This window comes from Aptenodytes forsteri, unplaced genomic scaffold, assembly GCF_000699145.1.
Source record: "Aptenodytes forsteri isolate BGI_AS27 unplaced genomic scaffold, ASM69914v1 Scaffold53, whole genome shotgun sequence".
NCBI lineage: Eukaryota > Metazoa > Chordata > Aves > Sphenisciformes > Spheniscidae > Aptenodytes > Aptenodytes forsteri.
In genome coordinates this window covers 9,610,508-9,638,165 of record NW_008795909.1, presented here as the reverse complement: position 1 = coordinate 9,638,165, position 27,658 = coordinate 9,610,508, and the positions used below count along the sequence as shown (strand labels likewise).

The window sequence follows — 27,658 nt, the reverse complement described above, 5'->3', positions numbered from 1 at the left end:
ACAAAGATTAACTGAAATACCGCAGCAATGACAGTAATTGGAGGATGCTGGAGGGTGCACAATCATTTGAAAAGGTGGCTGTAAATCATAAAAGATTTCTTAGATTCCATTTGGTGGCTGGCACACTTTTAAGTCCATTGTATTATCCAAGGCAATCTGGAAATGATGACTTTTTGCAGTAATAATAGGCAACTCCACAACCCCATGGAAATATGTACAGCATCTTTAAATACACCTGTTTACCTTGGAAATAGACGGAAGAGTCTGGAGAGCTTGCCTCTCATCTGTGCCCAGGGTAAAATGAATTACAAGGTCTCCCTCTTGTTTCTAGAGGGCAGGCATCTGTACCCCAAACGTGCATTAATCAGTACAGAAATCCTATGATTTGCTGAGTGACTGCAGTTTTATGGATCCTGCAGGTGCCCTCAGTTCCTAGTGACACCAACAAGTGGTCACTAACTTGGAGTTACTTAATTCCATAAAAACAAACAAACAAAAGCAAAAAAGGCCCAATACGTAGTTACTTTAAAAAATGCTAAGCCAGCAGTGGTAAGGCCTGCTTTACCACTAGGTAAAAGTCTAGATCTTGTGATGTCTCCATATGGCATGAAGTCTTGCTCTTATTTGCACTCCCAACCTGAAGAAAGCAAGCTCATCTGTCTGGATACAGCCACATGTTACAAACACCTGCTTCCCACCCATCTCGTGTCCTAACCAAGTCTTCTGTTTTACGTGTCCCCCCAGCTATGACAATGAGCCATTCTTTAACATCCCCATTGGGGGACGAATCCCTGACCTTGTGCAAACACCAACCAACGAGAGCGAAGAGGAGTGGAAATGGAATGACCATGAGCAGGGATTTTCTGCACTGAGGCACCCAGGTACAGCCCAGAGTCTGGGAACATTTAGTAACTTCACTAAGTGCCAGTTCTTTCTTCTCTCCACCCTGACTTAAATTCCCCCACTCATCTCTAGCTTGTCTGTCCTCCACCTGCTGGCAGTATCTGCTAATCTGAATTATGTAAGTTATCATTACACTTAACATTGTTATTTTCCAAACCAACTGTACTATCCAACTTTGGTTTTGGAAATTGGTAAGTCATGAATAAGATTGTGTGGAAAAAATACTCTCCTTTTGTTGTCGTAATTATAACGCTTATGATTTTACACAGCTCCTTCTCAAGCATCCAGTTGCTGTTCAGAACTTCAAATGCTATTTGTAAAAAGATCATGTCAGCCATCACTGAAATGCACCACCTCTGGGGTTGAACGCAAGTGATTTTAAGAGTAAGATATTCCTCATGGCACAATAGCTCAGGAGAGAAAGTAAAGTATACTGTATCCAGCTAAAGTTACAAAGTAGGCTTATAGAATGAGGTGGAGCCTTTAATACTTAAATAGTTCTCAGTTTTGCTTGCGGTGTATGAAGGTCAGCACTTACCAGCATCAATGGCTTTGTAAGACCCAGAGGTAATAGTGCCACCTATTGCATATCTTGACTTTTCTGAGAGGGATATTACCTTAATACCAGCAAGGATCAGCATTTCTTAGCTTATGGGATCGAACAAGGGTATTATTACTTACATGATTTACACCTGGATCTGACTCTTACAAATCTCTTTATTAGTATCAGTTTATTAACTGTACAATAGACCCCATGAGGGCTGCATTTTACTTGACAGTACTGATCAGATTTCAGAACAATTATTGTATCATCTAACAAGAAACAGATTTGCAAATAACTGAGCTCACTCTCAAACTTACTCTTAAGATCCATGCAGATTATGGGAGCTATATACATACGACTTTATAACTGAGTATCATTTGCTTTTCTTTTCTCTCTCATGTCCTGGCTCTTCTCCAACCCTTTGTGTTCTGTGGTTCCCCTGCTAGAAAAGTGTGTGTGCAAAGAAAAGGTGCTTGGAAGCGTCACTGACTTCTGCCAAATGAAATATGCTTATGGTAAGTGGGTGACATGCCCTCAAGGTATGATAATTTCACAATGTTCTCTCTATGCATGTTATTAGCTGATAGCTATGAAAAATGACAGGACTGGCTAAGTCATGAAATAAGAGGTAGGATTTCTTCTGCCTTTTTTGTCTAGTGACATGTCCAACTTCTGATCAGAACTGAATAGCATTTTTCATGCAAGGCTCTGCGGTGTCTCCCTTCCACCCAGTTAGCTTCCCTCTTTACAGCAGCGGGAGTGCTAGAATTCCTGCGGTGTCTCCCTTCCACCCAGTTAGCTCTTTACAGCAGCAGGAGTGCTAGAATTGTAAGTCAGTGGAATGGTCGGCCTCTACATCAAGAATAAATGATAAAAACCTTGCATCTAAGCTGCCATTGTTTGTGCACTCATTATGCAGGTTCAAATGGCCATGCTTGTTTACCAAGAATGTATTTAATACTGTGGTTTATGAACACCTGGTTCATGCCATCACATGAAGCAAGAAAGGAAAGCTCTGGGATCCAGAGGTTTGATGTGCTTGTGTCATGACACAACAAAGCCTGCTTGTGGGACTGATCTAGATGAACCTACCCTGCCAAAAAGTTAGGGGATCCTATTAAATTAAAGGAACAGAAATTTATCATAGCAACCAGATGTTGGGCTACAAAACAAAAATGCTTTTTCTGGTTTGTTGTGCAATCACAGAATTTTAGCCATGTGACATGCCTGCAGTCTGATGGGGAAACTTCCTGACTTCCTTCCTGTAGAGCAGACAATCCCTTCCCACAGGACAAAATTTTTGAGAGGCCAGTGTTAAAGCTCAACACAAGTTTTCAAACTGCAAAATATAAAGCCTAGAATCAGTGCACTTAAAATCAGACTGTTAGCTGCTGATCTGTTTTTTCCACCCTTCCTATGTATACATACAAGTGCTTTCCTACGATTTCCAAGTGTTTGACATCAGCTCATTAAAAAGTAGTTGCTAAATAACATGGTGAAAGGATCAGTTAACTACTTCAATAGAAAAATCTAGTTTTTCTTCTCCAAATTTATTTAGAAGAACCATGACTGAAGTGGACAAGCATTGGAACACACTTGCTGTACAACTGCAGTGTTTTTTCATGTCTTCTTTCAAGGTGCTAAAATTCTACCTTTTAGCAGCATAAAACAAAATTCATTTAGAAATTCATTGTTGGTCTCTATCTTGATATGTTTTCTGGCAGTGATAAAAGCAAGAATCCTATCAGCTCATGACAAAGGGACCCATGCAGAAGTTGTTGTGAAAGTGAAGAAGGTCCTGAAATCAGGCAAAGTGAAAATTGCTCGGAGCAACAGAAGCATTTACCCAGAATCCTGGACCAACAGGGGATGTACATGTCCCATTCTCAATCCTGGTAAGGACAAAATACTTACCAGGTATTTTCCTTTCCCTGTAAACAGTGGTGACAATTCATTATGAACATTAGCTATGGCTACTCAACACTTCCCATCGGTCTTTCCGGGGGCAGAGTCCTTTGATTCATCCACACCAACAAGGGAGTCAATAGACAGCTGCAGGAAAAAGCATTTTCTTATCAGAGAACAAAGTTTTACCAAAAAGCCCAAATCTCCCTGGAAATGTTTTACTTTCAGTGACTTTATTTGATCTTCCAGAATATTTGTAACTAGAAAAATGTTTGTAAGAAAAAAAATCCCTGTACTTTTATGTCCAAAGAGTTTTCTTCCTCAGTCTGTATTCTCACATCATTCTTTACTTCTTTTTGGAAAAACTAGAAATTATTATGAAAATTTAGAAAGTGGAGGGAATCTAACTTCTTCTATGCCTTTGTAATGGTTTCAAATAATGAAAAGTAAGTCTTTCTTCTACTGTAAATTCTAGTGCATTCAATGGTTTGTTCCATCAAAGGCTAAAGCTGACAACCTGAAGCATATTGGAAACCAATCATGGGTGGGAAGCATAAAACCAAATTAATTTAATTTCAAACCAAGTAAGACAGGAAAATCTTTAATAATTAGAAAAATAATCTTTTAAGTAAATAAAGCCCCTCTTTGTATAACCAGCTTAGGATAGGTCTCTAGCTTTGCTCCCTAACCACATTCTAACAGAATGATCCATGTTAGTTCACTTTTAATTATGGGAATCTCCCGGCAGCAGTGGAGTGGAGAAGTAGGGTAGTAGAAAGCAGCTACCTTCTCCCCAGCTCTGCTGCAGGCAGAAACATCACACTATAGACTGCAAAGCTCCATACTACTGCTGAATAATGTTATCAACGGCTGAGCAGATACATTCCGCAATTCAACCTTCCCTATTGCTGCCTTTCCTGCAATACAACTTAGTGGACCACAGAGAGAAATATGTTTACTTGAACAACAGCTGAAATCTCCGGGTAAATCTCAGAATCCTACAAATTTGAGCCTGGACTCTATTTTTTTCAAGTAGAATCATTTAGGTTGGAAAAGCCCTTTAAGATCATCGAGTCCAACTGTAAACCTAACACTGCGAAGTCCACCACTAAAGCATGTCCCTAAGTAGATGCTAGGTGTCTAATTCTGACAGATTTTGATTACTCACAGCTTTCCTTCATATCACTGGAAGTTCCAAGTCTTTGGGACCGTGTCCTGGGACCAAATCCCAGTAAGACAAAGACTTTGGGTGTCATTAAGGTGACCAGTAGTGTATGCTGGGGATCATGTTTCATTATTCAACCTTACACCACAGAAAATGGTGACTTGCCATCATTCTAAAAGCAGCACCTGATGAAAAAAACATGGGGTAATTTTTCTCCCTGAATAGATTAAAAACATATCCACTGAGTGAAAGGAATTCCTTGTGATTCACTTAAAATGTAGGTTTAATCTAACCTTTAAGACAAGTTCTTAGCTGAAATTAGCCACATACAAGAGACAGCTGTTTTAGGAAAAGCTGTGTCAAATCAAACTCTGTATGAATTTCTGCTGTTATGGCAAAATGAACTGTACTGTCTCAGAAACAAATTTTGTCATCCATTATCTGTATCAAGTGAAAGACTGCATCTGAATTTGTATTGAAGTGTAATATGGACCCTGAGCTCTCTTTTTGGGAGTAGTTCTTGAATTGGCACAAAAAATTTTTGTCTTAATGTAGTCCAAATGAACAAGGTGCTTTCCTTTACTTAAACTCCAGTGGCACAGTTGTGCATAATTAAGCATTTACCAGTGCTCCCTATGAAACTGTGGGAGCCCTGAATCAGACATGAATAAAACACATTGCTTAAAGATGATGAGACTACATCTGATCCCACACAGATATTTGAACAGGGAAAATATCACAGGACATTTTTCTCCTTTGTACCGCTCTAGCTTTATTTTGCATCTCTTTAGAAACATAGGGCTGAAGACATACAGTTCAGAAATGTAGATGCTTGAGATACAGGTGTTATGCCATTGCCTCTTGATATAAATTAAAGCTATGGACAGGTCCCCATCACTGCAGTTCTGCAGATTTCAACATATTGTTTGACTGAGCCCCTGCTCCAAGATCACAGTATGCCCTGACTCATGGTGGAAACCTTACTTTTTTGCTCTTGGGGCTTTTACACCCTCCTTTCTATACAAGCATCAGCAGTTGCTTCCCAGCACGTAACTTTCAAGAAGGAGGGCAGGAGGGGACAAAGGCATAAGCAGCAGCCACCAGATCCCTGCAGATCTGTGTGCAGAACCTCACACATAACTTGTCATGGGTGTGCTTCTGTTTCTCTAAATTCTGATCAATGAGGGAATTTTACTTACTACAATTAATGCAACACAAAGAGTGCTTATATACCTACCAAGGCAGTGACATCTTGTTTCTTGTCTCCATGTGTAGTTACCCACTTTTTTGTTCACAGACGTCTTTTTTGAGGCTCTGCTACCTGTATCTTAAGGTTATAATCTAGGAAGTCCAGCTTACTATTTTCATATGTAATACCAGCTTCCACATCTGTTCAGATCAAATTCTGCTACTCATCATACCTATACAAGCCAGGGGTAATGCTACTGAAGCACACGGAGTTACAATGGCTTAAAACAAAGGTCAGATAGAGACTCAAACCTGGTCATCTGCACATGGAGGTGTTGAATTTGTAAGCAGTAAGGCCACTGGAATGAAATCAATTTGTAGTTGTAATTCCTGAGCATAATCATATGACAACATTGAACCTGTGTGCCCAGGAGTCAGCATTGACAATATGCCCATGAAAGTATGTTTACACATAAGATGGCACATGCGTAAACTGGATGAAGCTGGCTAAGATGCTACATGCCAGATGCTTATGAAATAGAGAAATTCTGCATTTAGTTCTGTTTTCTTCTATTTATTGACTGAAGTTTTCTTTTTTTTTTTGTTTTAAACTAGGTACTGACTATCTTATAGCAGGCCAGGAGGACTCTAGGACCAGCAAACTCCTTGTGAACATGAACAGCCTGGTGAAACCCTGGAAAGCATATTTGGGAAAACAAGTATCAGATATTCTTCGAACTGGGTGCAAATAATTTCTGCTTCAGAAGTTACAGTGCTGAACTTTGCCTTTTAGTAACACTGCAGTGAAAGGTGTAGTTAGTTCATGTGTTCCCATTCAACATGCTCCTAGCTGAAGTGATGAAAGCAGATTTACCATCCTTTCTCCTTTCATGTGCTTAGACAGGAAACTTGGGACATGACTACTTTTTTCAAAAAATGCACAGCCTTATCATACAAAATTAACTAGTGCATCATGCATAGGTTACAGGTCAGTTCTTAATTTCAGCCTGATTCCACGCAGCCAGAGAATCATTTTACAAGGCAAAACTAAAGATATGGAATAGTGTTTCCATACGTCAGGTCAGAGCCTGATATTAGTATGCATAAGCTGCTTACATAACGCATTAATTACTTGGGTGTAGTTTTCTTTATAAGTGACCACTAACAGGCAGCAATTTCTTTCAGCTTTACAAGTGGCATAATACTAAACAAGCACATCAAATAATACTTATTTAAAAGAGCTCAGATTGATTTAACATCAGGCTGCAATTATGCCTATATTACAGGCTGCTTTCTAGAAGGCAATATTATTCCATTGCTGAACAGAACAAACTAACACGTGACTTATCTTGGGACAAGGTCCTTTATAGATGTACATTGCTATCATCAGTGCTTAGTGCTGAGGTCTGTTGCAGAAAGCACCTTGGCTCAAACTTGATTCCAAATCCAACCCTTGCTCTTTAAGGTAATTTTGCTCTTTGCTGTAGTACTTTAGTCTGTAACACCACAAAGGTTTCACAGTGATTACCACTAAAAAGCCTTATGCTAGGAAAGAGCCAAAACATGTGAGGAACTAGTAGCTGCTCTAATGTTGAGATTTTAACACTACAAAAGCTACAAGGCAGAAGCAGGAGGAGGTAAATGGATTGGCTGGGCTGTGTATTAAATGAGGTAGCTATAGTTACTGTGAGAGCAACCTGGCTATTCAAACTGCTCAAGACCACTGGCTTTTGATTGCACTTAGCGCTTTCATTCTGCTTTATTTCTCTTGGTCACACTTCACATTAAGATACTGAAGCTAGGCTTCCTTCCCATTGTGCCTGAGGATTATTTTTTCCCTCCACAGAAGTATAGGAGCGGTAATATCTTCACTCTAAGTAAAAATAGTTCTGTTCTGCAAAAGCATTCTTTCTAAATCAATTTTACCCTACCCTATAGTAATTAAGAGGTAGTTACTTAAATCATTCCCTAACACAATATTTTGAGGAAAGTGTAGTTTAAGACCTGTGTCCCGTTTAAGGACTCACGATCAAATGAAGCTGGTTGGAGCACATTCCCTCATCAAGTAAAGCAGAAATTGTAATGAGTTAGTCTATTCTTTCAGGGGGTTACAGAGAAAAAGCATGCACACGTGCTACTTTTGCATATTTCTATTCCATGTCTATAATTTTTTAATGCTCTCAGGAAAGAGGAGATACCTTCATTTAGCACTGACTGGCCCACAGAGTATCTAGAAAAACCTAATACTAATGCAGAAGGATGGAAGTCCCAGTCTACAACTTAAGCCATCAGTTTGTTCTCTTTATCACTGGGAACCTGAAAAACCAGCTCCTTTCATTCGTCACTGTTTTCCTTTTAACTTCATATTGGTTGAACAGCAGAAAAATCCTCAGCTCATTTGGAAATGGATGACAGGCAGATATTTACAAAATAAAAGCCCCACTTTTCTCCCAACAGTGCATAAACAGTGTTTCTTCCTCCCCCCTTTTCAGAAAGTCTCCCCTCCTCCATTGCCATTGCTTTCCCTCTTTCACTTCATTATTTATTTGTTGTTACCTAAAGTGGTATCCAACAATGTGGCATCTCCAACAAGCCATTTAATTAATGCAATAAAACACTTTTTAACCAAGGAATTTGGCTTAATTTGAAGTGTCAGCTTACAGAAGTTAAGAGCGTAGCAACTGCTTTCTTTACTGTCTCCAGAAATCATCTCACAACAAAAAGATTGACTAGTTCTTTTTCAAATATCAATAAAAATAAAGATGTGTACCTGAATTTACAGTCTGTTCTCAAAGGGGGGGCCTCTCAGAAAAAATAAATATCAAGTGTAGGTTTAGAACTAAGCTGAGGAACATGCTTTTCAACACAGGCCATTTTACCTGCAGGGGATCTTAGTTAATGATGATCATATTCCATTTTAGTTTATACTCAGTACCATATTAAAGCAAACTCCTATATTCCACTTTTTGTGCCAGATTGGTGATTTTATGGGGAGGGTAAACATCTGCATAGTTCCCTTTTGTGGATGAAAATTATTTTTTTAAATGGTCATTTACAAGTATTTCTAGCTACTGCTAGTAGAAATACTATTTGCAACAAGAATATTGATACCTTGGTGTGTTCTCTTGGGGCCTACTATAATACAGCGGTTAATGACTACCAAATGCAAACACTGTTGTATGCAAACAGGATAGTCATCAATATATCACACATTTCAGGTATCTCAAAAGTAGGTAATACATACACACACTTTAGAGAAAAGTGTAAAATGGGTGGGGGAACCCAAAAATATTTAGCTAATTTCTTCTCCTCCTTCTAACCTCCCATTCTTTTTGAGTGTCTAATTTATTTGCAGGTACCTGTATAGTTAAGTCTACTTCATTCCCTCCATTAGAAACATTGCACATTTTGTTCCAACAACTAGCTCTTGTTTAATGGTTCTGCTCTACAGAGTAGCAGATATTCCATAAGCATGGAATTTAATTTGAAAGTGAAAAATGAAAGCACATTAGGGTGAGTCACCACTGCAAGTTGACTTTTTATTGGTATTACTACTTCTGCTAATCAGGTATCTCCAAGTTCACAGAGAAGAAAAATAAAAGAATAAAGTTCCAACTTGCACAGAGTTACCATGTGCAATCTCTTTGTTCTGCAGTGCTACAATCCAGGTAGTCTATCTGAAAATGAGTATCTAAATAGAAATGAACTGCATAGATTAAAGAAGAGATGAGAAAGTTTAAATTGATCACCATGAGACTTTGGAAAGGAAAAAAGTTAATTTTCTTTTGTACTGGTACCTGAAATGAAGATGAGCATGAGACAGCACAAGATGACAACAGTCTTCCTAGTCAAAGCCATTACATATTCCTCAGAACAAGCAAACAAGGTCATACAAAGTAAATTAAAAGAACTACCATAGAAGGTATGGTATTCCTGTACCAAAAAAGAATTGTTTGGTAGGCCTGTGTACAGTATCACATACCTTGTGATCTTCTCTGTGACTGTGTGTCTTAGGTGGCACAGTAATGCAAAGAATACTAACATGGAAAAAAGGATGCATTTGCCCAACACAGAAGTGGCTGGACAGCTTCTTTTAGTATGTCTAAAATGGGACCTGTCTAAAATGGCCACATGAACAACCCTGCAGCACCCAAATAGACAAGGTGTCTCACAAGCAGTAGCAACAACATACTAAACAGCAGCAATGATGTATCACTTGGAAATCCTGCATAAGGATGAAATAAAAGCCTTTATCCACAAGAAGTCTGGAAAGCTGTGGAAAATTTATAATAGGGCAGGTGACAGCTTGGAGCAGAAGCACATGTAACTTTCTACACATAGCAGCAAGCTCAGGATTGCTGGAGGTCAAAGTAGCTCTTTAACAGCTGTGCAGCATGTGTATCCATGAATACATTATCATTCTGGCAATGTGAAACCTTAAAGCATCAAAGTAATTCATTAAATGGCCATTGTGAGTGCTGAGCCCTAACTCCAAGTACTGACATATTGCTACTAATGCTCCTCCAGCTTCTGCTCTTGGCAAGCAGCTAAGAAGGAAAACGTACCTATGCACAACCTTTGTGCACTGCTCTTCTGAGAGTGGCTCACTGCTATAAAGAGTAAGTTTTCTCTGTAGCATTTACTGTGTCTCATAATTTTTCCATGCTGCTTGATGTAAGCTTTCTTTGAATTGATATAATTCAGCTGATGCGCTCCCTCAAGTCCTCCAGACCTGGAAAAGTTAGTGTGTTATTCATTATGCGTTGTAGCACTTTTTTTTTTTTTACTTAAATCTTCAATTAAAAATACTCAGAAATTTATATTGATGTGAGGTTTGGGATCTATTTTAAAATTTTAAGCCATGCACTCCTCAAACCACATGCACATTAATTCTTTTTAAGTTAATAAACCACAAATGTTCCAAACATCAGGCTCTTGCTTCGATAGTGTTAGCATAGTCAGGCAAATGGAGAACAGCATTTAGCTAATAAGGCAACCATGACATGTTATTTTTCTACTGAGCAACTTACCAAGAAAATGTACATTCGGTATGAAAACAGGTACAGATTAGAAACACAAAACAGATACAGTTAATTTATCTAAATGGCACGTTAATTCAATAACTGACCAAAACCCAATCCTGCAAAATCTTACATGTAGGTACTTGCAGGTGCTTAATTCCCATAAGAAATACACACATGAAGTTTTACTGGTTTGAGGTCTTAATGAGGTCTAAAGAATACTTTAACTGCTCCTTTACACAGAGTTGATTTGTGGGATGCAAGGCATGAAAACAGTATTGCGTGACAGGTAGGTGGAAGATACCTTACCTATAAATGCTCAGCACTTAGGTAGACAGAAGTCTGATCGTGTCAGTCTCCATACTTAAAATCAAGCCAGTGTATTACAGAGACTTACCCTTGCAACTCTGCATTATAGTTGCACTTACTCTTCAGGGAACTGTACAAGTTCTTACCTTACCTGTATACCTCTATTGAGAAAACTGTACCTCTAAGACCCAGTCTTCATTCTTCACACATTAATGACACAATAAATATTGCCATCATGCTTTTGTCTTGCGGCTTAGGATGAGAAACATTATGATGTACCACTTGCAAATGCACAGGTCTGAGTCTTAAAAGAGAATATTGATCCAGGAGACTGTCCCTGTATTTTGGTACTAGATAGCAGCTTTATGTCAGGTGTAGCGCTTTCATGACAAGTAACGTAGGCCAACATGGGACAATGTACAGTACAAGTTCTGCTAGCCCAGATTCTCAGGCCCTCCGCTCTTCTGCATTTAAGAGTCTAGCTCTGAAAAATATTAACTCCAATTCATTTGTAACATGGCCTTTATGAGAAAAATCACAAGCACTGCAGATATTTCAATCGTTAAATGTGCAGTTGTCCTGGTTTCAGCAGGGATAGAGTTAATTTCCTTCCTAGGAAGGAAAGGACAGCAGGTAATACCCATTAATAATGTTACACACTCCCAGTATAAAAACATAATGGTTATCAACTGGCCTAATTCTAAATCAGCAGCTTCACACACAGCATGGGAAATGCTAACTTCAAGCATGGCATCCAACTATCAAATTCTGCCAACCTTTGCTTGTTCCATGCAGGGCCAAATCAGAAGAAAATCAGCTGGATTCAACCTAGTTCACTAGTTTAGGTGCTTTATGTTGCAAGGAGAAAGGCAAGATGGCCCTTGGGGCCAGGTAAGGGAACAGAGCCAATACTTGTAAGGAGAAATGTGACTGACTGTAGGCAAAAAGGAAGCAATACTAGTATTTGGGGGCATATGAGAAGGGGACAAAATAGAAAGCAAAAGGAACAGGGTGGAGGCAGCAACACTCTCGTAACAGTAAGAAAAAGGTCAGAAACCACAGATGTAGAAATTAAACACCCCTCTCCCACACACAGTACCCTATGAAAGGAATGAGTGCATATGGGGGGATGCTTTCACCTTCTTAGGAGGCATAAGGAACTTGTCACGTTCAGAAACAAACAAATCTGATGACGGGTCCAGTTGATCTGGTACAGCAAATCCTATGTCGACTTACCCTTCAACATCATTGTTGCGGCATCTGGGTTAATCTGCAATGTGCAATCACTACAAATCTTCCTGTGCTCTTTGTTTTGGCTACAACAGGGCCTCCATGAGCTGTCTGCTCACAGATATATCAATCCCAATTTGTAATAAGCTAGTTGTCAAAAACAAAACAAAAACCCAAAACCAACCAACACCAAAAACATTTCTTCTTGTTTTAGAGATTGCCTCTCCATTCAGGCTCTGGCTGCTGACTAGTTTATGCTAAGAACGTGGAATTCACTGGAGGAAACACACACGAAAGAGAAATAAAGGAAAAGTCCAAGAATTCTTGAGAAAAGTAAAGTCAGTAACAGGAGAAAAATCACAGCGCTACATTAGGCAGCCATGGCCATACATTCCACTCCTGACACCACTGGGTGAAACTTGCCACCTCAAGTTTATTTTCCTTGAATTACAAAAAGCTTTTTTTGTATATCAAGCAGCAAACACTGCACTCTCCATAAGCAGGACAAAAATTTAATAATTTCAATTAAATTAGCAAATGGCAGAAAATTAAGCAACATTCCAAGCATTTGGAATTATTTCAATTAAATTAGCAAATGGCAGTAAATTAAGCAATATTCCAAGCATTTCAGTGACTTGTACACAGCTACTTTCAGTGGCTCTGAATGCATGAAAAGGCTGTTCCAGCTTGAGCCACTGGATGAATGCACAGGTACTCTAATCATAAACCCTTGTGCTTCTGGCAGTGATGGGTGCAAAACCCATTACAAGCTTTTACTAATGCTATTAACATGTTAATAGCAGCAGTCTGAACTGCTCAGGGTGTCTTTAGTAGAAAGAGTTATGTATTACATTTACTAATATTTCAGTATTTTAGCAGTCTTTGACCTATTTCTTGGCCTTCATAGTATCAAGATACATCAATATTGGAGAGAAAGATAAGCTGCTGCTTCTTCCATGCTCAGCTACAGATCCGTAAGTCTTGAACTAGAATTCTAGTCATATTACCCTATGCAGTCAGAACTTATTAACATGTTAATAGCAGCAGTCTGAACTGCTCAGGGTAGTAGAAGTAGAAACAGTTATGTATTACATTTACTAATATTTCAGTGCAGTCTTTGACCTATTTCTTGGCCTTCATAGTATCAAGATACATCAATATTGGAGAGAAAGATAAGCTGCTGCTTCTTCCATGCTCAGCTACAGATCCGTAAGTCTTGAACTAGAATTCTAGTCATATTACCCTATGCAGTCAGAACTAGCCTACAGTGAAGAACACTAAAAAAAAAGCCTAACATCTTACTGTTTCAGGCCTTGAGAACCTCATGCTTTAGCTATGAATTCACCACCAAATTACCCAGTTTGACATTTTAAATAACTTCACACTGATCCATGAACCACATTAGGTACTATCCTGCATTAGTGGGAAAGAATTATAACATTGGTGGTGTAATTGTTGCTGCACCTTCTCCACTCTTCCTCTATTGGGTGGGTCTTCTCAAGTTCTCAGTATCACTAACAAAACATCAGCTCTAGAGGGGTTAAAAGCAGTTGAAAAACAACTGCAGACAGGCTGGTGCTGTTCAACAAAATGAAGTCATGTCCAATGAATAGAGCTGATTAAGAGTAAATGACAAACTGCTGGTAGCTTCACTACACTGTTTCACACTAACACTGCTAGAATTTTAATGAGAAGTAAAACAAGAGTCTAAGAAGCATATAATATCCTTTTTTTCTTCCCTAGGAATAAGAAAGTAGGTTCTACCTATTTAAGTAACAACTTTCCTCAAAGAGATTCATTGACATGTGATCAGATAAGTGCCTTAGATGAACAGGAGACATCGCTGTAAGGTTTAACAAGGACATTCTCAATAAGAACTGCATATGATACAGATCTTGTTTCCAACACAGCCCTGCCAGATCCCCAGATATAACAATCCTTAGAATAAACTGCAAGATAAACATCTCCCTCTAGACACCCTGTTGCAGGGAAGGAAGAAAAAAAAAAAAGTCATTTTTGCACCTGAAGCAAGGTCATCTCTCTAGGAAAGTTACTAAACACAAGTTAAAGTTAGGCCTTTGAAATGCAGGTAGGCTGTACTGCAGAGAAAAGCAGAAAAAATTAATGAGTAACTTTTAAACACATCCTGAAAATGCAGTTTTATCTAATTTTAACCACTTTTCAGTAGTTAACTATATTTTAGAATATATTTTATCTTAAAACATTCACCTATAAGAGACAATTTTTATAGGCAATCGTTATGCTCATCAGGAGATGTGACACGTGCTCCACCGATTCAAATTTAAGTTGATTGCAGGAACAACCCCATCCTAACAAGCAAGTTACTACAAGTTATATATGAATTTGTGGCCTGCATCATGCAGGGGTTCCAGCCAGTTGATAACAGTCCTACCCAGCCTTCAAAACTACGGCTTGTTTCACCACTGCATTAACTCCAGAATTACAAGGGTGTGCAAAACCAAAGAAGAATGATTAAAACTCAAAAACTGAAGTATTACATAGTAATGTTGTACAAGGCAGTATTTTCAGAGCAATGATAAAAGTCTGTAGGATTAATACAATTAAAACCACCTCTTTTCATTCTAAAAACTAAATGGATAAAATCCAACTGGGATTATATCTGCACGCAACTGTTCAGGCTAAGTAATTTGTATTAAAAACATATTCTATTACATCTAGAAGTGCTTCATGCCTTATTAACAGTTCCTTTTAACTAAACTCTAACATGTCTGTTAGAGGTCCTTTCCAACCTCAATGATTCTATTCTATGTCAGTTTTTATAGGACAGAGATCAACTAAAAGGCATGGAATTAAACAAAGAGCAATTATTTCATAATGAAAGCTTTCCTTCTCCCCACCAATGACTACTTTTGACTTGACATACAAAAGCACATGATACACCATGCATAAAATCATTACAAAATGACTCCATGCAAGCAATTTCTCAAAAACATTTGAATCTACTGCTCCCTGCCCCCCAAAGAATCAGTAGCTCACTGATGGCAGACAGAGAACCAAGACATTATTTATGCAGAAAATAAGAAACACATTACAACAAGACAGCAATATGCAGCTCTAAGTTTTGTATCCAGACAATAAAAAATGTAACTTATCATCTGCTTATTTCACAAGCTTGCCACATGTTGCCAGGGATCAATTTACCATCTTTATTACATACTAAAGTAACCACTGATTGATTTTAGACTTAAAATGGGAGCATGCAACTATAAGAGGAAAATCATGTAAACAAAGCAATACTGGGAAACATAATAGAAACAAGGAGTTAAATTATCTATACATAGACAACTGCATTAGTTTACATAGCAAAAAAAGAAATTCCAGATACTTCCACCCTGCCCCCCCCCCCCTCCCTTTTTTTCCCCACCCCCCCCCCCCCCCAGTTCATCTAGCATTAAAAACAAGTCTACTACTAGAGATGGAAAAGAAATCTCCATGTAAATTCTGTAATACTTTGAAGGGATATATAATGGTCAAGACAGACAACTTGACCCTAAAATTGCATCATCAAAATCAGCTGCAGAGTCCACACTGAATAGCTTCTCTTTCTTTACTTTCACAGGTCTAACGAAGTGGCAATATGCTTTTACTGTTGATCTACCTTCTAATTCCCAATCTTTCACTGAAGTGCAAGCTATACCACATGGTTGTCACAAACTTAAAATCCAGAAGGAAGTCTAACTGCATTTTACTTCTCTTAATGCAGCCAAATACAAAATCCATGGCAGGAAATGTACTCTAAGAACTGAACCAGAAAACAGGAGGGACTGAACTCTGTGTCTCAACCTATAGCCCTAATTCCTTGTCAAGCAAATCTTTATTACTATTTTAGTTTTTAATGGTAAAAAAAAATTCAGTCAAAAAATAGAACAGGCTGGCACTCACAGCAGGAGCAGAAGTAAGGAAAAAAAAAAGAATAGGTGAGGAGAATGAGAGAGACTTGATTTTTTTTTTTTAGTCCAAGTTACATCACTTCCACTTTTAAGGGATTATCCAGAACGCAAATGCAGTGAAGTGATGACAGTTATGCTAGTTTCTAGTTTGACAAGGATAGGAGGAAAAGAAAGTGATAATTTCCACAAAGACCTCTTTAGGATTAGAGCTATGACTTCCTTTCTCAAAATACCTCAAACATTACATAGTGTTTTTCACAATTTCTGATGTAAGGCCCTTACACATATTCCGTATTTGTACTGGATCTAGCACAACAGGTTACCAAGCCACAGCAGAGTCAGAAAGACGCAACTCCATCCTAAGCACACCCTCAAATACGTTAATTATATGCTGCAAGTTCCCCCTGTCAGTATTAGGTTCAGGTCCCTAGCTACTGTAGGACCAGGATTCTTGCATTTTATGTTTTGTACACAGATGCTATAAATACTGTTACAGAGGATAAATCCAAAACCTGTAGAGCATTGAGGCAACGTGGGAAAGAAAAGCACAGCAGAAAAAAAATAGGAGGCAAACCATTCTTCGAACAGAGCACCCCTTCACAAACGGCTCTTTGCTTCTTCACAAATAACGCATTGGATTTCCATTTGAACAACCAAAAGCTTGGATGCATGTGATTTTTTTTTTTATTTGGTGCCCAGTGTTTATCTGATTGCCTAAGATTTCATTTTCATGGTCCAATTGCCTAAGTGCCAAGGTTTATCACTACTGCTTTTGTGCCCATTTACTCAGGTTAACTTGGCATTTGTCTGCCTACCCCTGAAAAAGTCACACTGAGAAGCTCTGTCACACTTTGTTTCTTTTAAAAGCAGAGATGCTGAGAGTACCTGCTATCTATGCCCTCAGAACTGAGTAGCTGTCAGCCACTTAATTGCCTACAGGTTTTTTTGAGGATCCAACAGCTGTACTGAAATATAAACAGCTCAAACACACTGTAAAATTTAACAGAAATTCCCCTCAAACATTCAGAAGCATCATCACTAACACTGAAATAACTTATGCAAACAACAAGATACCAAAAACATTATATGGAAGCAATGTTGCTGAGCACTCAAGACTGCTGCCCAGAGAGACAGGCAAGTGTTTAAACATTACTAGACTTACTGGGCTGCATTATTGCCACTACAACTTTTTATGCTTTGGTTAAGTTAACCAACACATAAGGAGAGAAAAAAACCCAAACAACCCTGCAATAAACAGTTACTGAAGCCACAGGTAAAATTTGTTTTGTAATACAATTCTCACAGCCTACATTTTGTTACGAAAGAAAAACAATGTAGCATTTCCTTATCCACAGGTATTAAACTATAGTGAATTACTATTAAATCATTTGCACCTCTAAAGTAACTTCTAAATATTTTAATAGCTGTTCAGGTCCTCTGTAGTGCTGGTTCATGATCTACAGTCTACTATAGCTACTGAAAATGCTTTACATTTTTTATGCCTTGCTGCCTGGGGCTGAGGATAAAAGAATGGGACAAGAATAAAAATCTGACAAGCTGGAGCAATCTTCACAAACCACAAACTGATTCAAGAAGTCCGCTTACAACGCAGAAGAGTATCTCAAATCCAAGCAGTGTTAACAAAAAACCACACCACACAGAAACAGGAGCTTTCAATGAAGGTAAAAAGTATTTGTTTTTTAATATGCACTTAAGTCACAGTATCTGTTTTGATATCATTCACCAGGTAACATTTTCATTGTATTCTCAAAGTATTTTCAAGAGCCTGTCTATACACTAAAGGAGCAGGTGCTAACTAAAGGAACACAAAAAATGTGGTTTCAGAGCAAAAATAAAGCCAGAGACCAACATTCTTCCCATTCATCTTTATCAACGTTTGTACAACACACTGGTTTTAAAAATGCAAAAGCCATCACAATAAGTAAATTAAATCAAAGGAGATACACATGTCAACATTTTTCTGGCAGTCCTTACCTGATGCTGGTAGTAAAATGCAACCATAACAATAAGACCATTTAAAATTATTTTACAGATTCTAGATTTAGGCCATTTTCAGTGTCCTGTATCATTCTGGCAAAAAAAAATCTTTAAGGAAAAAATCATTTAATGCAATTTCTATTAATAGAACAGAATACATTAAAAAAGAGCAGCTATTGATCAGAACATGCTGAAATGAAGACAGACCTGGTGTGCTAGTGGAATTTTAGTTAAAAGCTATATATATTTAATTACATTATTCAAGTCAAAACTCAAGGAGAACTTGAGGGTAAGAAACAGCTGTTAAAGTATTAACTGTGTCTGATAGCAGGTTACACAATACATACACGTACTCATTCTTTTTGCAGTATTTATTTGCAAGGCTGTAGCACTGAGATTTCTCCTTCGGCAATAAATTATTTACTATGACACAGTGTATAGAACAACGGTGAAACATTTCTTGAGGACTCAGAAGACAGACATACCGCAAAAGTCCATGTCTCTGAAAATGAGAAATGGAGACAACAGCCTCCTTGCATCTTCATTAGCTAGATCCCGTCTCCTCTTTGGCAGCAGAAGCCTCCATAGGAGTAGCTTCCAAATCTTTGCTTGTCTTCTCTTTTTCTTCATTTTCATCCTCTTGAGGGTAAAGATCTGGGTATTTTTGCATGCATTCCTGCATGGCACGGAATTGGTCCACACAGTCTGATCCCTTTATTTCTTCTGTGCTATAGTGGAAACAAGAAAAGGCTGACTTGAACTGTTCCCCACAGGGACCACTAGCCATTCCACCCAGACATGGGCAATTCCAATTGATATCTCCATTGGGCAATATCAATCCTGAACAAACAAGAGAGAAGAAAAGTTACATGCACTTTCCAAAAATTGATTTCACTCAGTGAAAGCTGCTAAGTTGCAGGTGTAAGTTGAAGTACTAACAATGCCATATTAGTTCTGTAGCTTCAAGGGTGCTAAACACCTTTCACTTCCTGGCCAGTCTGTTTCTATCTCTGATTTGTATGATCCTTTACTGGGCACAAGATGAGTTTATATCCATGCCTGAATTAAGTCTTTCTCCCTGGACTACACACCACTGAGAATAATCTAAGGAAACTGCAAAACAGATCAAAGTCAAGTCAATCCACTTGCCAGGCTCTGTCAGGGGAACAAGCAAACATTAAAAATCATGTCATACAAGTCGTAAGAATTTAATCCCAGTATTAAGACTAGAATTCTTTTAAATCAGGTTGGAAGGATGAATTTTTCTTCTTGTTTTAAATGAACTCTGGAATACTAACTTTGAACTTTCCCCCTTTAAATTTGAACTGAAAAACCAGAATTACAAAAATGAAAATCAGTTTATTTGCAAGACACAGATTAAGTCACATGGCATGGAACACAAGGAATAGTGAGAGCATGCCAGCCTGTCTGGTTCCCAGAAACCAAACTGCACTTTAGATCACAACTGAAAGTGAGTTAGGTCTCATTTTAGACTCTAAACTGGAACAGCTGTAAGTTTTTGCTCTGGAACAGTTAAAGTCATCACAGAAATACTTTAGTGATGGAATAGCAAGGTGAAGATTTAAATGGGCATATGTTCTTTGAGACATCAACTGATTTGCACAATGAAGTTCAAGCAGCAAGCCAGAGAACTCATTTCCTCTAAGTTTTAGAAAACCTTTTAAACAGTCAGGTATAGAAATGTAATGTAATGGACTTGGTTGTGTGGGCTTCTAGAGTCTCTAATATATTGCTCTAAAGCAATACATCTCCATTCCCTTTCTCTACTTTGCATGAACATACATGTAGTTATTTTCATCTACTAAGAACAAGAGAAATACTGTGCTGTGATCCAAGCTGGTTTCTTCTCCACTTTAACAGTTTGCTCTCCTCCTCTCTAGTAAACTTCCCTAACTTCATCTCCAGGTTGAGTTTCTGCAGAAGCTAACAGCATGTGCATAAACCTGAAGTTTAAGTACTTTCCCTTTGGAAGCAGGTATGAAAATATCATTGTCAGAGAATAAAGTTGTATTAATTCCGATCCAAACATGAAGTTATATTTACGGCCTGATGTAACTTGACGTTACCCAAAATACTCCCACAAAATTCAATAAGCCTACATATTGTCTTTGTCCTGTGGGATCATGAAGTTCCAGATATATGTTTCACTCCCACTAGCAACTCCTTGGACACTAGGCCACAGTATCATGAATCTTATGTACAAGTCAGCAAAAGCAGCTCAATCATATTTATTGCTATATTAAAAGGAATGAAAGGAAAATTTTATTCTGATTTGCAATTCATCATTGATGGGCTCTAACTCAGTCAATGCAGTTCAGCAGAAAATTACACTGAGTCAGTCAAATCTCAGTGTTGATCAGTCTCCTTAGCACGATTTAGTCAACTACAGTAATACTGTCATTTTTCATAGATCATGCTTTATTCGGCAAGATAGTTTTGTAAAAGATCTGTAATAATCACTGTACTGAGAAGATACACCTAGTACAGTGCCTCACGGCATCTCTAGCTGCCTGGAGGAAAAGCAGAACTTCTGAGACAAGGAAATGGATGGTTGGTGCCAGATTCCTTATTGCCAAGGATGACAAAGCAGAAAGATGTTGATCATACAGTCTAGAAGAAATACAGCTTGCTTTGTAAACTAGATTTTGAAGTCCTATATTCCTTCTCACTAATATCAACCAGTCATTTTAAACAGTCATTTTTCTAATACTTCAAAAAGCAAAAATACATAGTTTTGAAATGTTCCTGAAGACACTACAGCAATAAAATTACTTGTAAAATAATTCTCTTAAATTGTTCCTTTTAGAACCAGAACTGCCTTGTAAGCATGCAAATTTTAACAACAATGTAAGAGTTATCCCATAAATAATACATTCTTATATATCGTATGAGCATTGATTTGCACCTATTTGACTTGATGATCTTAAAGGTCTTTTCCTACCTAAATGATTCTATGATCACTGAAATAGCATCAGTTTCGGATGTTATATGCACAGAAACCATGCTTTAAAAAAACAAAACAAAAATACAGATGAATAAGGCAAGCATTTCCTCACTGATAATTACAGCAGAATGCACACTTCAATGAGTAAGTGTATCAGCTAGCTTAGAACACAATTAAAACGGAAACATTTCATCCATCACCCTCCCTGAATCACAAGTCTGCAATCAATGGGACTACTATTTTTAATTAAAATTGAATTAAAACTTCTTTCAAATGCAGCCTAAACCTCACTGATCCAGCAGGTCATAATATACTTGAGCCTGCAATTGGGGAAGAAAAAACAACCCTGTTTACATCATAGCAGATCAAGGCTTACATTAGCAATTAACTGCTGACATCACACAGCATAATCTCTCTTAGCTCATGGGAGCTGTTAATATCATGGATGAAGGCAGGCCCATCTGCATTTATGTCAACACTTGTCTTTGTACTTGCTGTAATGAAGTCCCACTGTTGTTCTGAGAAAAGCTTCTTCCCTGTTATGTGACAAACATTCCAATAACAAGTTTATCTGCCAATGATTCACAATGTAAGATGACAGACACATAGGAAGCAGGATTGAAAGGGACATCATCAGTCATAAAAACAGTCCTGTTCATCTGATCATTCATCAAGTTCTTTCTTAAAAGAACTAGGGGTTTTGCTTCATCAGTCCTCTGTGGAAACCATTTCAAAACTGTCTCTAAAATAAGATGACAGCAACAAGTCTGGAAAAACAGAGAAGGGAAAGGACAGCAACCACCTGTGTTTGAGGTGCAATTCCATAAGCACTTTTAGCCAACTCTCCTATCACAGCTGTAATGCTAATAAAAATTACTGTAATGCATAAAACTCACCAGTGTTTCATATATATTCATTTATATTTCATATAAGCCTAATAAAACAAGAAATTATTCTAACTGATGGGAGCAAAGATCTCAATGAAAACTAGATGTCTTTCACATTTAAATTCTTCCATCTGCAACACATAAGATCAGAAACAAGCTTTACAGTGAGAATACTATTTCAAAACTGCTGCAAATGAATTCTTAATTTGTTTCCATCAGCCACAGCTGTTAAAAGGCACATACAGTGAACTTTGAGATACACTGCAATATGAAATGCTAACTTGAACCTACCCTGGTTTGTCTATCTTCCAATTTCACATAGCTTCATTTCTTTCAATGTTTTTGGCTTAAACTGAGCCATTAACATTTTGCCTATCGAAAATCCCATAACTGATAGAACAAAATAAATAAATAAGTCTCATAACTGATAGAAATAAAGAATATACAACTTTATTTTCTCCCAAAGGAAACAGAGCACAAGTTTTCCTGAGTATTCTACTGACTAAACTAGACTGCTCCAAGACTAATGTCTGTTAATGCCTGAAGCAAAATAAGAACTATCCAAAAATACCAAACTACATGTTTATCTTAAGTATGAAAAGGGCCCATACAAAAAACCAAAACCTCAAATAAAAGTTTCAGCTCTATTAGAAAACAATACAGATTATGGTGTATCTATGTAATAAATCTATTCTTTCCCAGATATGATTGTTCTGTGTATAGTGCAGCAGAAAACATGAAGAATCATTATAGTTAATTATGCCACAGAAGTTGAACACTGGAAACCAAGTCTTCTATTCAAAGTAGAAGCTAAATTAGAAAAGCCTGCATGTTACTTTATGTACAGCAAAGCCCTCTCCGATTTTCTTTTAAATAAAAACCACATGAGCCAGAGCTTCTGCACTTCAACATATTCCAAAACATTTTGCCCATATGTCTTTCCTGCCCACAAATTTCACTCCCATTAGATGCAGCTACATTCTGTGATATGTCAATTGTTTCTGTTTTGATCTGATGCATTGTAGCCCAAGATTGTTCAAGTGACAAGTTTTCAGAGAACCCTTAAAACATGGCAGTTGACCACATGCTAAGGGAAAAAAAAAAAAAGAAAACAAAAAACCCCCAACCAACCCAAACTTATTAACAGTATTTAAACAGAGTTTACAAAGTTTCTCATTTTGAATCACAGACACACATTTCCACTGTAAGGTGTCCCCGACGTAACTAGCTTCTGGCTTTCTCTGTTTTCTTCTCTGCTCTATAGTTTAGGAAGCAAGTGATCTAACATGCTGTAAATACAGGATTGCTGGGGAAAAAACCCACCTCTCCTCCTCACCATGGCCTTTCCATATCCAGCAAAATACACATAAGAGGAATCAATGAATATGGCATTTAAACAAGGAGGAAGTGGGTCTTTTAATTTTGGCTAGTTTATTACCCAAATATATGGTACGAGACTATATACCTGTGGTATATGTACAACCAGAAAAAGAATAAATTGGGGCAGGGCGTGAGACAGAAGGAATTGTATCCCCTCTTTAGAGGTACCAACAGAATTGTATTCTATTTTCACATTCCAAGCCTTTGTAGTATGTCTCTCTATTATGCTAGATCCAGGATGGGGACCCTTCCCTTTCCTCTTAAAAGACGGTGTCAAAAATAGATGCTTAGTTATAGGACCAATATGCATCCACATGCTGTTGCTAGAATATTTAATTATCACCAAAGACCATGAATGATTATAAGGGGAAGACAGGTGAACTTTAAACAACCACATGTAACATCAATACAGACTGCATACATGAATTTACTTAGCTGAACAGCAAGCCACTTTGTTTAGCTGTACACCATGCAAGGTAACTTCACAGTTCAGTGAATGATAAAATCTCCAAGGGTTTGTATGTTCTCCAGATGCGATATCTAGGAAAAAGTATCTTTCTTTGCTTTATTTTGCAAGCAGTCTCCAGTTTTTCAGAGGAAAGAGAAAGCCACAAGCCACAGAAAAGGAATGGGGAACTTAATTCCACCATCTGATCATTAGAGGCTGTTAACTCTTCACTTAACAGACCAATAATGGATTTTAAATTTGCCTGAGACAGGAGTTAAACACTCTTTGTTTCACTTCCACATAGCATATTGACAGGAGCAAATACTCTTAAAAATGAGCTCTCCTCAGATGCTGTTTTCCACCTAAGGATGAACTACTTTACATGAATCATTTATAGGTTCCATCATCCATCCTGGCCAAGACAGTAACAGATATAAGTGCCACATAGATTTTATTGCCTGTAGGGGTCTCTATTTGAAATCTGTAGGGGCTGAAGCACCATTCCCATGGTGAAGATGATGACAAATCCCAAAGCATAGATTGTTTCCACCAAATAGGCAGTTTGGGTATTGGATCTTAGCCAGCAAAACAACCTACCTGAAAATATGAGGTAGAACAATTCCCGACAGATACTAAACTGGAGTTTTTAAACACCTTTCTGAAATTGAAATTCTCTCATTATTCTCATTTGGGTCATTATAAAACTGAACGGACTCATCACTGCTGATGAGCAAAACTTTTAGATAGATCTACCAACTACATACAGTTATAATGAAGCCAAGATAGGCAGCTAAATGCAAAGTCATTTCAACACAAATCTATGTATGAAAAAAGTTATTTTAACGATACAGGAAGATACGGTTCAAATTAAACTACATATCATATCAGCTAACAAAGCAACCCTGTGTGCTCCAGCTGCTAAACTGTGCTTAAATACTGCCCTCTAAAGGTCACAGAGCCACTTGCATAACTTTTACTAACAAAATTTCAAAAAGGGTGAAGCATTTACTTCTATCTCAGCTGAGCTGAAAGCAATAAGATCACTTCACACAAAGTGAAGAGGCTAAAAGACCCGTAAAGCATAAAGGCAATTAGAAAAAAATTTAACCCAAATTCACAGATGTTCATGACAATTTATTAACTTAGGGCAAAATTTATTTAATCATCATGATAGGAAGATTGTTTCATTTACCCATTAGAAACGACCTAAAATATGCTCTGTGCAATCAGAATATTACAAGTCTTGATCTCAGAAATATTCTGCTCTCTTAAATCTCCATTTGCAGGTTAGATCTACTTCATATAAGAACTGTAATCTTCACTGAAAACTTTAACTTACATCTTTTCAAGGCAAGATGGTTACAGTTGAAAACTGAGTAATTTGAACTTACCTGTCGTGCCATTGAAAGATATTACTACTAGTTATTGATTATATTGCTACTAGTATGGTACAGGATTAGTCAGATACAATTTATATTAAATCGCATATTCAGAGATCACCAAATTAGGCAATTTCAGCTGCACACAGGCAGGTGAGCAGCTCACATCAATGACAGTGGTATGTAACTCACTTCAGCTTCTCTGAAAATTGCACTTCGTCATTTAAAACAGTTAAAAAACAACTATAATTTTCACTGGTTAAGCTCTAACTTTGTTAATAAAAGAAAGGAAGGAAAATTTTTTTCTGGATATCTCAGGCTACTAACCAAAACTATAAGCCATCAACTGATGTATTTGAACAGTCCACTTTGAAAGATCATTAGAAATGTAGAGAAAACCCCACTGTAAGGAAAGCATATAATCTGTGATGTCCTAATTTGGAAGTTAAAACCGCTAAGAGTTTGGGTTTTTATCTACTGAATAACCAGCTGCCCTCAGTGTTCAAAAAATGAATGAATAATTTGCTCCTACTTCATACAAGGTTTGTTTTTTGTTGTTCTTGTTTTTTAAGATTGTTAGAATACGATACATGTGATGTATCACTCCTTACTTCCGTTCTTCTACTTACTACTGACCTTGTTCTTCATAAGGGTCATCTGGGTCATCTGCAACCAGCTCAGCACTGCTTGGTGTCTCGTGGTCCTCCTTGGTTGCAAATATAATTCTGTCTTTTCCTACCATATAGGAGACAACAAGCAAAAGTTCAGAGAAAGCCAAGACAGGAGGAATCATTTACAAAGCTGCTGAACACCGCAAGGTAGTAAGATATTCAACATGATGCATTAATGTTAATAGTGAATGAATTCTGTTGTACTTATCAATCACCTTCAATTAGAACAGTTGTTGGCTCAGAGGAACACATACACAGCTGAAATTCTATTCTTCTAAAGTTCCAATTTTCACAGCAACATACTGTAATGGCTGCAGATCACAGCACAGTTCATTGAACTGTGAAGTTAAAAAGCTGTTTCAAAACAAGCTCAAACTAACCTAGGACTAACCTAGATGAAAGGGTTAGACAAAAAAAGGAAGAGTGAAAGAAGAACTATACTAAATTACAGGAAAGTGTTCAATAGGATACTTATTAATAATAGTACTCTCCATTAAAGACTGGTGTAATATTTTACAGGAATTATCTGAATTAAATACTGAAAAGCACCTTAACAGTGTAGAACCAAGTATATTGAAAGGTGCTGTGAACATTACCAAGAATAGAAAAACAACACAGCGTACTTCCTGCTCTTGTGCCACTCTTGATTTAAGAAAGCAGTTCTGTAGCAGGGTGGGGGGAGGCTTGGCTGGAAACCTGAGTAGAGTTTTCTAACAACTCTGTAAAACTATAAAAGACATTGAGGCAGACACAAGCAGAAAAGAACAGCTAGCTGAAACTCTTCTGAACACACAACTGAGTATTCATTGAGTTGAAAAAAAATGGTAAGTTGCCCAAGAACTTCCTTTCATTCTCCAAATTCATAAAGGCCACTACAATGACTCGGTATATTAGAAATTAGTATCTTCTTGCCCCTTAATGTGACCTCAACTAGCAGATGTTCAGCAACTCCCTTTACTTGCTTACTTAAATGCATAACTAATATGCATTTAAACACGTCTGAGAAACAGATAAAATTAAACCCTTTTAAAAAGGCAGTTTTCTGTCAACTCTGCATTGTACTCCAGCAAACTTTACAATGTAGAACGCCCAGTCATTTCTTATATATAAGGTACTAGAAACATATGAACTCTAAGCCCTGTCACTGTAATTTTGTAGGACAACTTACAGACCTTGCAAAGATCCAAGATGCTGTTAAAATAAATAAATTAAAAACATAAGCAAAGAGGTCCATAGGTTATGACTACCTACCAGTTTATAATTGGCATTCACTGTGCCGAAGTTTATAATTTCAAAATGGCATTTAGAACTACAGAATGGCTTTTTTTTTTCACTTTACATTTAGTCTCTGCACATTACTTAAAGGGGGAAGGAATATATCCCCCAGGATATGAAGTGGTCAAGCCTCATAAATTCCACAACCCGTACAACATAATACCTTACACAGATACAGAAACATAAAGCTCGCACTCTACCCACCCTGTCCATCTATCGTGTTTTCCTTAGAAAGGTAAAAACCCCCCACCTCTGGCCACTTAAGCGAAGCTGGTAGAAATTTAACTCCTACGGGATGATACCATTCCGCGCCGCGACAGGGAGCGTGCCCGCATGCCTCAGCCACCCCACAGCAAAGCCTGGCGAGCTAAAATAAGAGCCCCGAGGTGCACACACGCTCAGCTCCGGCCGTTTCGCGGCGATGTTTCAACAACCAGCTGCAGGGCGGCACCTTCTCA

The 27,658-nt window shown here is 37.8% G+C and overlaps 2 protein-coding genes across 2 annotated transcripts in view; one reads left to right on the top strand and one right to left on the bottom strand.

Moving 5' to 3' along the window:
* LOC103903260 (netrin-4) overlaps positions 1-8,576 on the top strand; it is a 54,722-nt gene extending 46,146 nt beyond the window's left edge. Inside the window, exons 7-10 of the mRNA XM_009284424.1 lie at positions 745-881; positions 1,894-1,962; positions 3,172-3,342; positions 6,321-8,576. Coding sequence (XP_009282699.1) covers positions 745-881; positions 1,894-1,962; positions 3,172-3,342; positions 6,321-6,457 — 514 coding nt within the window. The 3' untranslated portion in view covers positions 6,458-8,576. The remainder of the gene's footprint in view (positions 1-744; positions 882-1,893; positions 1,963-3,171; positions 3,343-6,320) is intronic.
* Positions 8,577-17,873: 9,297 nt separating this feature from the next.
* CHCHD4 (coiled-coil-helix-coiled-coil-helix domain containing 4) lies at positions 17,874-25,996 on the bottom strand. The gene is made up of 2 exons (XM_009284548.2): positions 25,891-25,996; positions 17,874-19,035 (listed from the first exon to the last, which is right to left on the bottom strand). The coding sequence occupies exons 1-2, from the start codon at positions 25,994-25,996 to the stop codon at positions 18,740-18,742; spliced, it is 402 nt and encodes a 133-aa protein (XP_009282823.1). The 3' UTR covers positions 17,874-18,739.
* Positions 25,997-27,658: the final 1,662 nt, after the last annotated feature.